The following is a 13,870-nucleotide window of genomic DNA, read 5'->3' as shown; positions in this document are numbered from 1 at the left end:
TGCTACTACACCTACTACTACTACTACTACTACACCTACTACTACTACTACTACACCTACTACTACTACTGCTTCACCTACTACTACTACTACTACTACTACACCTACTACTACTACTGCTTCACCTACTACTACTACTACTACTACTACACCTACTACTACTACTACTACACCTACTACTACTACTGCTTCACCTACTACTACTACTACTACTACACATACTACTACTACTACACCTACTACTACTACTACTACTACACCTACTACTACTACACCTACTACTACTACTACTACCACTACTACTACACCTACTACTACTACTACTACACCTACTACTACTACTACTTCTACTACTGCTACTTCACCTACTACTACTACTACTACTACTACACCTACTACTTCTACTACTACTACCACTACTACTACACCTACTACTACCACTACACCTACTTCTACTACTGCTACTTCACCTACTACTACTACTACTACTACTACTACACCTTCACTGGTTTAAAAGAATTACAATAAACACAACCAGTGCAAGACTGAACTACCCTGTACTGGATGACGGCCATAATGACCGGTGGCACAGCGTGTCGTGCAACAACTCCTGTATATTTTTATCGGGGCAGAGCAGAGAAAGGTATTCACTGATAACAGTTGGGGTATAACAACGTCATTTGTTAGAGGGTAACAAACGACTTGGTAAATACACCTCCAAGCCGAACCCTTCTATCAGAAGTATGTGCAAATAAGATCGAGATTAAAGAACGATTGGACGTTTAAAGGACATCCTGGGCACCTTGACGCTAAACACTCGGCACTATACAGTTAGAAGGCAAACACATATGGAGGAATACTGTAGACGCTCGCAGTAGGTGCGGGTAGAGCGTACAACAAGCGTAGGGACACAGGTGAGAGGGCGTGGGCAGTATTGGCGTGGTGGTGGTTGGGTGGGGTGGGGTGGGGTGGGGTGGGGTGGGGTGTTAAAGTATACAGTTACGATCGTCTAAGCGCTAAGACTGTCGTACGTCTGTGTTAAAGTATACAGTTACGATCGTCTAAGCTCTAAGACTGCCGTACGTCTGTGTTCAAGTATACAGTTACGATCGTCTAAGCGATAGGACTGTCGTACATCTGTGTTAAAGTATACAGTTACGATCGTCTTAGCGCTACGACTGTCGTACGTCTGTGTTAAAGTATACAGTTACGATCGTCTTAGCGCTACGACTGTCGTAAGTATGTATTGAAGCATAAAGTTGCGATCGTCTTAGATCTACGGTTGCCTTGTGGAACGGGACAGGCGCATCTCTTGTATACTGAACCAAATTAAAAACTTCACAATCCTAAAATTTTAATATTTTGACCAGTTATCATTGTGGGCCCTTATTGTGTATTTAAACAGTAATGGCCACGTATTGTCTTCAGATAACACCCGTTTTTGTGCAGGTGAATCGATCAAAAACATGTGCACAGCACTATAGTGGCAAAAGTGTTTTTTCACGTGCAACTGGTCACGTGGCCATAATACCGCACGTGTTTTCAGCCATACTTGTTAGCAGTCATTAACAAAAAAAGAAAAACACAAGAAAACAAAAGTCTTTACGGCCATTCGTCATGCCACGCCTTTCAAATGTGCAACATGAACGTGCCATTGGCATGTTGCAGACGGGAACGTCCGTAGCTAAAGTTGCAAGGACAATGGGTTGTAGTCGACAGACGCGTCTACAGCAACCGGGTATCACCGCTGATCGCCCTCGGCCAGGTCGACCACGTGTGACGTCACATGCAGAGGATCGTCAGATTGTCTTACGTCACCTCCGTAACCGATTTTTGACAGCTACATCAACCAGAAATGAACTGTTTAGGGGTAGACTGAGTGCGCAAACTGTTCGAAACCGTCTGAGAACTGCTCACCTTCAAGCACGACGGCCATACTGCGGGCCGATTCTGACTCAATTACACAGACGTCAACGTCAATTGTGGGCACAGCGACACTTACGATGGACTCAGAGGAATTGGAATCAAGTCGTCTTCAGTGATGAATCCCAATTTAATCTTCGATTTGCTGATGGTAGGGCGAAGGTGTGGAGGCACCGTCATGAACGTTACGCCCAGTGTTGTGTACAGGAAGTTGACAGATTTCGAGGCGGAAGTGTCATGGTGTGGGGTGCTTTCTGTGGCAATGCACGTTCCAGGCTTCTTGTCATCCGTGGCAACCTCAACGCTGCTGCTTACCGCGACCAGGTACTGGCACCAGAACTTCTGCCTTTTATGGCAGCACATGGACCCGTTTTGATCTTCCAACACGACAAGGCCAGACCCCACACAGCAATTTTGACAAGGAATTTCCTTCAGAATGCGGGAGTCAACGTCATGGACTGGCCGTCAAGGTCTCCCGACCTCAAGCCCATCGAACACCTCTGGGATACTCTTGGCAGAAGTCTGCGCACTCTCCAGAACCAACCACAGAATTTGCAAGATCTTGGCACCATTTTTCGGCAACAATGGCGTCGTCTTCCCAATCATGTGTTCACAAGCATCACAAGGTCCATGCGGAGGCGTTGTGTGGCAGTTGTCAACGCACATGGTGGCCAAACACGCTACTGAACTTGTGTGCCATCAGATTCTCGTGCTTGGGAATTATGATTTAAACTGTTGATGTTATTACCGAATACCGTAGGTGCTTGCAACAAATTATGGTTACCACCGTTAATTAAAAATCTTCTTTGGACATTAATGATTAAAAATTACCTTCTCTGATTCATTTGTCCGTTGTATATCATATATGGGATTACTTTTAAAAATGTGAAGTTTTTAATTTGACTCAGTATATATAGTTAGCACATATATATTGAGTTTCATTAGATTCCACATACCCTCATGGTATGATATATCAGGAAGTAGTTTAGTATCTGTTTCTGTGCCTCTGGACGTCACGGCAATACCGCACAACAATACCATATAGCACACAGAGCGCATGAATCCGTTTCACAAAGCTTGCAATCGTAGAGCAACGTCAAGATTGCTTGGTGGAAGTAGTAAGTGCGTGACGTCGAACTATCCTCCGAAATAACTTGACCCACTACTGTTCATTCACTCACTCACTCACATTCCCTCTCCACTAGACGTGTGAAGCCGGTGTCATGAACGTCCTAAAGGAAAAGTTCGAGGCGTACCGCGACGAGGTCGTCGCGGACCTTGACGTCAACCCGACGCTACTGAAGTGCATGCTGGAAGCCGGCCTGATTGACGCTGCTGACAGTGCCAAGTATAAGGTGTGGTATAAAGCATGGAGCTCAGCTGGTCATCATACATATGCGGGTTAAAATTAGGTAACAATTTATTTTGATTAGGTTATATAAACGGTCAATGTATTATCATATATACGCTTTCGTTGTGTGAAAATATCACTCGATAGCTGACTTGGAGGCCTATCGATTTTGGATTGTCACAGATTCAAATGGTGATCTGAGATTTTGTTTGAAATGTTGAAGCTTGAAGCATGATTTAAGTACAACTATTAATCAAGAGAATTTCAAAAAATGTATCGTCGTTGTCCTTCCAAAAAGTGTTTAAGACGAAATGGACGATTTCGTAGCGAATTCGGCGCTAGGCTTCATAAGATTAATCGCGATATGGCTGCAATATTGCCGATGCGATGTAACATATTAAGTCACTCATTCATAAGATTAAATAACTTGTAATATACAATCCACTTCCTACTGACATCCCTAGGTGGTCCTATTCACATCCTAGGCGGTCCTATTCACATCCTAGGTGATTCTATTCACATACCGAGGTGATCCTATTCTTATCCTTAGGTGGTACTATTCACATCCCTAGGTCCTATTCACATACCTAGATGGTCCTATTTACATCCCAAGGTCCTATTCACATCCTTAGGTGGTCTTATTTACATCCCAAAGTCCTATTCACATACCAAGGTGGTCCTATTCACATCCTTAGGTGGTCCTATTCATATCCCCAGGTCCAATTCAGATACCGAGGTGATCCTATTCACATCCTTAGGTGGTCTTATTTACATACCAAGGTCCTATTTACATACCTAGGTGGTCCTATTCACACCCCAAGGTCCTATTTACATCCTTAGGTGGTCTTATTTACATACCAAGGTCCTATTTACATCCCAAGGTCCTATTCACATACCTAGGTGGTCTTATTTACATCCCAAGGTCCTATTCATATACACAGGCGGTTCTATTCACATCCCTAGGATGACCTGTTCACATCATGTATACCACACAAAAGTATCACGAGCATCGATCTAGGGAATTAGCATACGATGACAAGTCACTGTAGACCTATGCTAACCCGGATAGCCTAATGGTTAAAGTGTTCGCTCGTCACGCGAAGACCCGGGATTGAAAGCGGCGAAAAACCATACTTACTCATTCACTCACACACCCACTCACATATTTATAACGCGAGTAAGTATCTGCAATGGAGAACGCCTTGTCCGCCAAAGGTTCAGCGTGACGCCATCAGGTTTCTATGACTGGCTTGTATCACTGACTGTACTTTGGACAGATGTTATATATTTAATTCTCAGCTGTAGATGCTTGTCAGAACAAGGCTTTGCATCATCCAAACACAAAGTTCAGTTGCCTGTTTAACTAATTTCTCCCTGAATAATATGCACACTACTCATGATAAGTTAAGGAACACTAGATTCTTTTATAAGACTATAGTTAATCTATCATGACACGACAGATAGATCAACTATTGTCATATTAAACAATCAGGTGTTCCTCAACTTCTTTTGAGTAATATACGTGATACTCTTCACGAACAAACTTTTGGTTGAACAATTTGATAAATACGCAAAAACGTATTTGCTTAATGTTTTGTGTGGGGAATATATTTCCATGTCTCGGTCATATTTCTGTATATTAATAACCATGGGCCTTGTGTATTGTGGTGGGATCATTATTATCAGAGACCATATAATAGATTTTATATGGTCTCTGTTATTATGTAATAGTTTATGTAAAAGTATTTTATTTTTTATATATTTATTGTTACAATTGAGAAGAAGTTTTTATTTCTTCACTTTAAGAAATAGCATATGCCCTGTGTGTGCTACAGGCGATACCAGACCCCATGGAGCGCAGCCAGGACCTGATGACTGCCATGATCGAGAGGCGGACTGACCGCGCATACCCACTATTGTTGTCCTGTCTGAGGAAGAGTGATCAGGGTCGTATAGCTGACCTTCTTACTGATGTCACTCAAACCGAGGCTCCCCTGGAGAGTGATGACGTCACGCACGTGAGTCACGAAGACAACCTGGACCCACTGGAGAAAGAAGTCACAGATGCGGGTCAGGAACCCCACGGAGTTTCCCCCGCCGTTCAAGCCACACCCGAGCACGAAGGGTCAGCGTTACCGGAACGTGGATACCTCGATCTTGAGGCTTTGCGGACATGTAGGTGGCGTGGTTTGTGTAGCCATGTGTTGCAGTGCCATATATAGTAGAATCCGGTGCCAGAGATCCATTCGGCACCACTCGGTGTATTCCGGTACCGCCTCCGTGGTATAGAGGATAGAGCGTCTGTCCGGAGAGCGGAAGGTCAGGGGTACGATACCCGGCCGCGTCATACCAAGAGGCCCTAAGGTTGTTACCACATCCCGTCTCGTTGCCATGGTTTCTGTCGCCTGGAAAGCAATGGAAGTGTGCCATTGCATGGTGTCCCTGCAATCCGCATACCGACAGATCCCTTGCAGATCATGATTTTTTAAAGTTTTTGTTAAACGAAATAATGTATACACTTTGATATATCATATCATTTCAATAAGGGCCGCACCGGCAGTCAGAATGTGTGGTTGTATGCGACGGTCACATGAACTTGTGAATCCAGTATGGATTCCTCACAATGCTGGCCGAGAAGACCAGAAGGGTTGAGGGGCGCCGAATGTTAAACGACCGAGTCAAATGTAATCGACTTATCCGGAATTGTATTTATGCAACTCGTGTGATTCCAACCTCTTCACTGTGGTAAGAATCACATGATAACTAGACACAGTCATGATTCAAATATGCATACGCCACTGCACATGATTGACAATTAATCTAGTGATGATTTGGTATATGTTTCTTTCTTTGCTGTTTAACACCGCACTCAGCAATATTCCAGCTATATGACGGTGGTCTGTAAATAATTAAGTCTGGACCCAACAATTCCATGCAATTGGAATACGATGACATGCATCAACCAAGTAAGCGAGCCTGACCACCCGATCTCGTTAGTCGCCTCTTACGACAAGCATTGTCACCGTTTATGGCAAGCATGGGTTGCTGAAGACCTATTCTACCCCGGATCTTCACGGGTCTGGTATATGTACAGTAATACGTCATGCGCGTGTATCTGTAGCCAAGTAGAATGCGGAACTGAAATTAATTGAATTATCATTTAAAACATAATCACAAATAACGACATCGACCAGGGCCCACTTGCACAAAGCGATCTTAGCGCTAAGATGATTGTAAATCCCATACTGTAACATAGGTTATAATAGTTGTAGTGCTAAGATCACTTTGTGCAAGTGGATCCTGGACCAAAGAACTGTTTTCTTGTGGGGCAAAAGAAAGCATACACTTGAAAATTGAATTGGACCAAACAATGAGAAACGTTATAGAAAAGTTACTTAACTAGAAACAGTCGCCCAAACACTGCAAACTGAGGGTCCTAAACACAATTATAATACCCGATCAAATGCATCACCATCAAATAACCATTTGTTGTTTGTTTCATGCTTAGCGACCATCAAACATGGGTGTATACTTTCTTTTACCCGGCAGTTTACTTAACGAGTGTAGGATAATAAGGATACATCTATCCTGGGTTTTCTTTGCAGCCCATGCTGAGCTGGATGGAGTGTTGAAGAACCTCACTGTGTTCCTTAACAAGGAGGAGCGGAGACTTGGTTTAGAGATACAGAATATCAAACCTATGCACAATCATGACAGACAACCTGAACGACATGTGTACGTGACGGAGGGCGAGACCCACAAGGAAGATAGTCAGCTTCTCCTGAACGTCACTACCACAATGACAGAGGTGATAATGGAGATCCGCCGCTGCCAGGCTGTGATCCACAAGCTCCACCAGGACTGCCAAGCTGTCGCTGACGTCAACAGTGACATGATGACTCAGACCAAGGAGTGTGACGCATGGGTGAGAGACATACTCAGGTCTCACCGACTCCCGGTCTCCCACGTCGCCGTGCCCCACCGTGCGGCTGATCTGTTCCAGGTGTTGATGGAAGACATCCACAGCTTGTCTCAAGGCCGGAACAGGATGATGACGAGGGAGAAGGAGACTAGGACGCACTCTATGCGTTTGCTCCGGATCTGTCGCGACTGGCTGAGTGACCGGTGTCACGTGCTTGACCAGCTCTACTCCTCCGCTAGCTCCATGGCAACCTCGAGGTACCTCCCCACATCTACTAGACTCAGCGTCAACAGCAGTGTTGCATCAACACCTTTGGTGACCACGCCCTCCATCAGCAGACAAGGGGATCGACCTGTTGTTGTGGAATCCTATCCCATCACGTCAGTTATGGAAGGGATCAATCTTCTAGAGCATCAAATCAAAGAGTATGTCCACCTTGAAACTCTCCTGACAGACAAGTTACGGTCAGAGCTTAGAATCAAACAATTACAGAAGAAAGCTCAGGGATATACATCTAAGGGCTTCTTCACAGTTAAACAGCATATAGATGATATAGAAAAGGGTGTGGATGTTGATGACAATGTAAGCAGTCTTAAGGGGGTGTTGGTAAAACTCTCAGAGGAATACGACCAGTGTGTTAATTACATGAAGAGGGTGACATCAAATATGCCCAGGAGCACTGCATCTGATACCGTCATGGCTAATAACCGCAACACCGACTCAAATGCATCCTCTAAGAAGTCGGGCATGATCAGGAAAAGACCAAAAGAACCTGCAAAAGTGCCAGCCCTCCATTTACCAAAACTGGTTCCAGAAAACACCTTCTCCAATCTGGATTCAGAGCAGGAACCTGCAAGAGGGAAGCCCCTCCTGAACAGGCTGAAGGTGCTGGTGGCGAACTACGAAGCGACAAAACACAACGAGAGGACCATGGCACAACGGTTTCAGCAGGGCTGGGAGAAGAGGAAGTGGGATCTCACCGAGAAGATTCGCAAGAAGGATGAAGACTTGCTGAACATCCAGTTCCGGTTGAAGGAGATGACGGCGGACAGGGACAAGTTCAGGAAGTTGTACGACCAGGCGAAGCTGAGCCATGGCAGGAAGGGTTAAGGTTTGCCGTCGTACTATAGCTCTGTCATTTTCTGGAACAGTTGAACGATGACAGAAAGGGACACCAGTGTATCATAGTGAACTAATGTGATAGACAAACTGACTATTCCAGGAAGAGATCACGTTTAATCATTTACAATAATATCGTCGTGTTCTGGAAGTACATGGTCAAAATGGCGACACACGATTACAATATACTGTATGGCAAAATTATAACTGACGTTAATTGTTCCATTTTGATAAAAACAAATGCCATGTTTCTCTCACGTGTTGAGTCTTTCAAACATTAAGAAAAATATCTCGTTTATCTCGTAGCCTTCAGCTATACACCAAGCACCGTTACACCGTGACGAGACGCAGCAGCAGCATCACCATTACACCGTGACGGAAGCAGCATCAGCAGCATCACCGTTATACCGTGACGGAAGCAGCAGCATCACCGTTACACCGTGACAGAAGCAGCAGCATCAGCGTTACACCGTGACAGAAGCAGCAGCAGCATCAGCGTTACACCGTGACAGAAGCAGCAGCATCAGCGTTACACCGTGACAGAAGCAGCAGCATCAGCGTTACACCGTGACAGAAGCAGCAGCAGCATCAGCGTTACACCGTGACAGAAGCAGCAGCATCAGCGTTACACCGTGACAGAAGCAGCAGCAGCATCAGCGTTACACCGTGACAGAAGCAGCAGCATCAGCGTTACACCGTGACAGAAGCAGCAGCAGCATCAGCGTTACACCGTGACAGAAGCAGCAGCAGCATCAGCGTTACACCGTGACAGAAGCAGCAGCATCAGCGTTACACCGTGACAGAAGCAGCAGCATCACCGTTACACCGTGACAGAAGCAGCAGCATCAGCGTTACACCGTGACAGAAGCAGCAGCAGCATCAGCGTTACACCGTGACAGAAGCAGCAGCATCAGCGTTACACCGTGACAGAAGCAGCAGCATCAGCGTTATACCGTGACGGAAGAAGCAGCAGCATCAGCGTTATACCGTGACGGAAGAAGCAGCAGCAGCAGCGTTATACCGTGACGGAAGAAGCAGTAGCAGCAGCAGCACCGTTATACCGTGACGGAAGCAGCAGCAGCAGCATCACCGTTATACCGTGACGGAAGCAGCAGCATCACCGTTACACCGTGACAGAAGCAGCAGCATCAGCGTTACACCGTGACAGAAGCAGCAGCAGCATCAGCGTTACACCGTGACAGAAGCAGCAGCATCAGCGTTACACCGTGACAGAAGCAGCAGCATCAGCGTTATACCGTGACGGAAGAAGCAGCAGCATCAGCGTTATACCGTGACGGAAGAAGCAGCAGCAGCAGCGTTATACCGTGACGGAAGAAGCAGTAGCAGCAGCAGCACCGTTATACCGTGACGGAAGCAGCAGCAGCAGCATCACCGTTATACCGTGACGGAAGCAGCAGCATAATCGTAACACCGTGACGGAAGCAGCAGCAGCATCACCGTTATACCGTGACGGAAGCAGCAGCAGCAGCATCACCGTTACACCGTGACGGGACGCTGCAGTAACATCACCGTTACACTGTGACGAAAGCAACAGCAGCATCACCATTACGGAAACAGCAGCAGCATCGTTACACCGTGACGGAAGCAGCAGCAGCACCACCGTTACACAGTGACGGGACGCTGCAGTAACAACACCGTTACACTGTGACGGGACGCAGCAGCAGCACCGTCACAGCTTGCTGACCTCCTTGCCATTACGTGAATGATTACTATGTCGTCCTGCGATTTAACGGCTGCAATCTCCTTTTATTGACGGGTTCACTACGACACAATCTGGAATCGATGTGACTAAAATGTTAATGATGACATTTGGCATTGTTACATCTTTGCTGAAGTTGTCACCCATGTAGTCTTTTCTTACACACTGACTCAGTAATATTCTCGTTTCTTCATGTACATGTGTATTGATACTACTGGTACTTTGATCATTTCCTATTGGGAGACTGAGAAAATGCCTAAGGTCTATCGACCTTCTAAGTAAAACAAAAAGTAACATACCACTAAAAAATCCCTGTAACATTGCTATGGCTTAAAACCAAACAGTATTTTCTAACTAGTCACGCGGCTGTATGTGGGAAAGCAACGAACCAGTATGAACCCCTCGTTTGCGAGGCCTTATGTTTGCTGTGTAAAACACGTGTTTGTGTGTTGTACGATGTAATCTTTTATGTGAAAGCGAAAGCAACACCCTTTGAGCATCAAGACGGGCGGTTCAACTCTTGTGTTATCGTATGCATGGTTGGAAAGATAATGTTCTCTTATAGCCTAGGTGACCCAGTTGTGCATTCAGCGATAAATAATATATTAAAATACATGGCTTAAGTGTAATAAAGTCTATAACAACCCAGACCCATTGGTTTTGTTTGGACATGAAACAATGTGGTCGTGTATGCAACACCCAGTATATCTCCAGCCAGTAGAACATTTCTCTAATATCTATAGAGGACATTGTAATAAATATTTGTAGAGTTCTCCATATTAGTATTGATGATCAGTGTCTGAAACATGTCGGGGTGGTGGGGTAGCCTAGTGGTTAAAGCGTTCGCTCGTCACCCCGAAGACCCGAGTTCAATTCCCCACATTGGTACAATATGTGAAGCCCATTACTTGTGTACCCCGCCGTGATATTGCTGGAATATTGCTAAAAAGCGGTGTAAAACCATACTCACTCACTGAAACAGTGAGTGAATGAAGCGACGTTGGGTTTAACGTCGCTTTTAACAGTATTACAGTTATATCACGGCGTGTCAGCTTAATGTGGGAGGAAAGCCCGAAGTGATGCAGGTCTCAGACGTTTACCACTTCGGTGAAACCCCCGAGCACAGGTATGGTGCTGACAAACCTAGAAACATAATCGGGGCGAACCGGGGTTCGAACCCACAATCATATGTTTCTGGCGCGTCCGAAGGGACCCAACTCTGCACAGCGAATCGCGGCGCGTTAGACGACTGGGCCACCCGTGCCCCCTACTGAAACAGTGTCACGCACTACTGCTCATGTGCGCAAACTACACCATGTTGAGAGGTGGTGTTACATGTGAAAGCGGACAAAGCAAATCTTTTCAATGATATGGCACCCTGACAACTGTCGCTTACTTTTTCTGTGTGTAGGATTGCCATAGCATCTGTTCTATAATTTTACAGTGTGCTTTTTCTGAAGCTTACATTGACAGCAACATTGTCGTAGGGTGAAAATGTACATATGTTTATTTTTAAAACGTTAGGGAGCATAGCCAACACGTGCCATCCCTGAGAAGATCCGGGTTAGAGGGGGTCTTCAGCAACCCGTGCTTGTCGTAAAAGGCGACTAACGGGGTCGGGAGGTCGGACTCGCTGACCTAGTTGATGCATGTCATCGTGTCCTAATCGCGCGGATCGATGCTCATACCAATCACTGGACTGTCTGGTGTTACAGACCGCCGTCGTCATATAGCTGCACTATTGCTGAGTGCGTTAAACAAACAAAAACATACATGTGTGTGTGTGTGTGTGTGTGTGTGTGTGTATGCATGTATGTATATGTATATGCGTGATTTAACATGCTATATTAATGCATTATGGGCCGCTACTGAAATAAATTGTCTGTCTGTCCAAAGAAGTTTAATAATTCAGCATTTCCAAATGACTATGTTCATCTGTCATACCCGTCATATGAACAATTCAGGAATTCTTTTGAGTAGTATATATAATGTATACAATAGAATCAACAGATTCGAGATATTTCTCCATTACATACTGTTATCCAAAGAAACGATAAACTGTGAAACTGCGGTCCATGATACAGATCACGTGTCAATTGAAGTTATTTGATTCACCAGGCGGTCTGACTAGAGCCGGCTGTTGCTGTGGTAGACAGGTGCGCGACATCTGAACAAACTACTACTCTTTGTTTTGTGTAGAAAATGGGACGCTGCTTTTGTCACCACCATCCATCAACCAACATCCCGTCATTCACAAACATGGCGGACAGAGACAGCAGGTGTCGGAGGAGGAAAATACATTCTATATTCACTAGAATTTCAACCTTAGACTCCTTTTTGACTTTGAAAACAGACAGTGGTTGATTGAGTGAGTTATAATTTAAAGTCACATCGGCAATATTTGTGAACATAGTTTAAGTTCAATACTCATGGGGGCGGTCGGGTAGCCTACTGGTTAAAGCGTTCGTTATCACGCCGAAAACCCGGGTTCGATTACGGACATGGGTACAATGTGTGAAGCCCATTTCTGGTGTCCCCGGCGTAAAACCATACTCACTCAATACTCATGATACTATACCGTCAAGCATAAGAAGAAGCTAGTTGCACCTGGAGCCTGCATTCCTTTACCGATATCGATCGATGGGTAGGGCCCGTGAAGATCCGGATCAGAATTTGCCTTTAGCAACTCACGGGGTCGGGAGGTCAAACACACCGACGGGTAGGCAGTCAACTCCTAGTGTCAATGTCGTATACAAAAGTATTATATACACGCGGATCTCTCATCTTCCCTCTTGATATCGTACACGTAGAGATGACGTAATCAACGTGGAAGGACAGAGATTGAGTGATTGCGATGTAAATATCGGCCACCCCGTATCAGGAGTCAATGCAAGTGGTGAACGGCTCACTCGTAGATGCGCGACGACAATGGTATAGTTCATGTTGATAAGAGTTTTCAGCAATACCACTCAAAGTTTGCTGAGGATAAAAGTTTGATGATATCAAAATATCACCCAACAAATAAAGATTGAAATATCCCGGAACACAATGATTGGGTTACCCCAAAAGGTACTAATTTTCATGATGAATGGACAGAGGCATGCAGACATGCGGTGCACGAGGTGCTTGAAGTCCTGTGTTTGGATGTATGGTGACAGAATCGTTGCACATCAGTATCAGAGAGCACATCATATTCCGCTTAGAATTGCAAGTTGCAACAACCGAATGCACGTATGCCCCCTCAGCATCAGAGACGTCATTTGAAGACCGAAAAATTAGGCAGATGTATAGGAATGCTAGAAACTGGGTCAGCTCAACGTCAAGTTGCAAACGTCTTTGGTGACAGCCAAAGTGTGATCAGCAGGGCATGGAATCGATACCAGGTGTTTGGATCAACTACCCATCGACATTCAGGTCGACAGGCGTTTCCTGACTGCAGCAAGACGTCATCACTTTGTGACTGCCAGCACACTCAGAAATAACCTGCGGAACACCAGTGGCGTTATTCGGCATGTATTTGAATCCCAGACAGTCACTTTTGGATTGGGCTGAAGATCACGTCAACTTAACAGACCAAGTAATGGCTCCTGCTCTTCACTGACGAATCGAGATAATGTCTAGACTTCACAGATCGTCGTATTTTAGTGTGGTGTAGACAAGTAGAAAGATTTCAGAATTCCAACGTAGCCGAACATGACACAATGACAGATGTTCTCTATAGGGATGATATTCTGAACATGTACGTGATATGCTGGTGCAGTCAACCAAAGCTTCATCCTCATGGACAATAATGCACGACCTCATCATGCCAGGGTCATGGATGCCTACTTAGATC

The 13,870-nt window shown here is 45.2% G+C and overlaps 1 protein-coding gene across 2 annotated transcripts; it reads left to right on the top strand.

Moving 5' to 3' along the window:
• The first annotated feature begins 728 nt into the window (after positions 1–728).
• On the top strand, positions 729–9,361 carry LOC124133281. Of its 2 annotated transcripts, XM_048400550.1 has the most exons (5): positions 729–914; positions 3,129–3,278; positions 5,110–5,449; positions 6,880–8,307; positions 8,622–9,361. In XM_048400550.1, the coding sequence occupies exons 2-4, from the start codon at positions 3,147–3,149 to the stop codon at positions 8,304–8,306; spliced, it is 1,899 nt and encodes a 632-aa protein (XP_048256507.1). In that variant the 5' UTR covers positions 729–914; positions 3,129–3,146; the 3' UTR covers position 8,307; positions 8,622–9,361. The 2 variants fall into 2 exon arrangements, with proteins under 2 accessions (XP_048256507.1, XP_048256506.1); XM_048400549.1 differs by having other exon boundaries at positions 730–914; positions 6,880–9,361.
• The last annotated feature ends 4,509 nt before the right edge of the window (positions 9,362–13,870 follow it).

The sequence above is a fragment of the Haliotis rufescens genome, unplaced genomic scaffold (assembly GCF_023055435.1).
Source record: "Haliotis rufescens isolate VD_foot unplaced genomic scaffold, xgHalRufe1.0.p SCAF_2, whole genome shotgun sequence".
In the NCBI taxonomy this organism is placed as follows: Eukaryota; Metazoa; Mollusca; class Gastropoda; order Lepetellida; family Haliotidae; genus Haliotis; species Haliotis rufescens.
The sequence above is the reverse complement of the archived record's forward strand: the minus strand, read 5'-3'. Positions and strand labels throughout refer to the sequence as shown.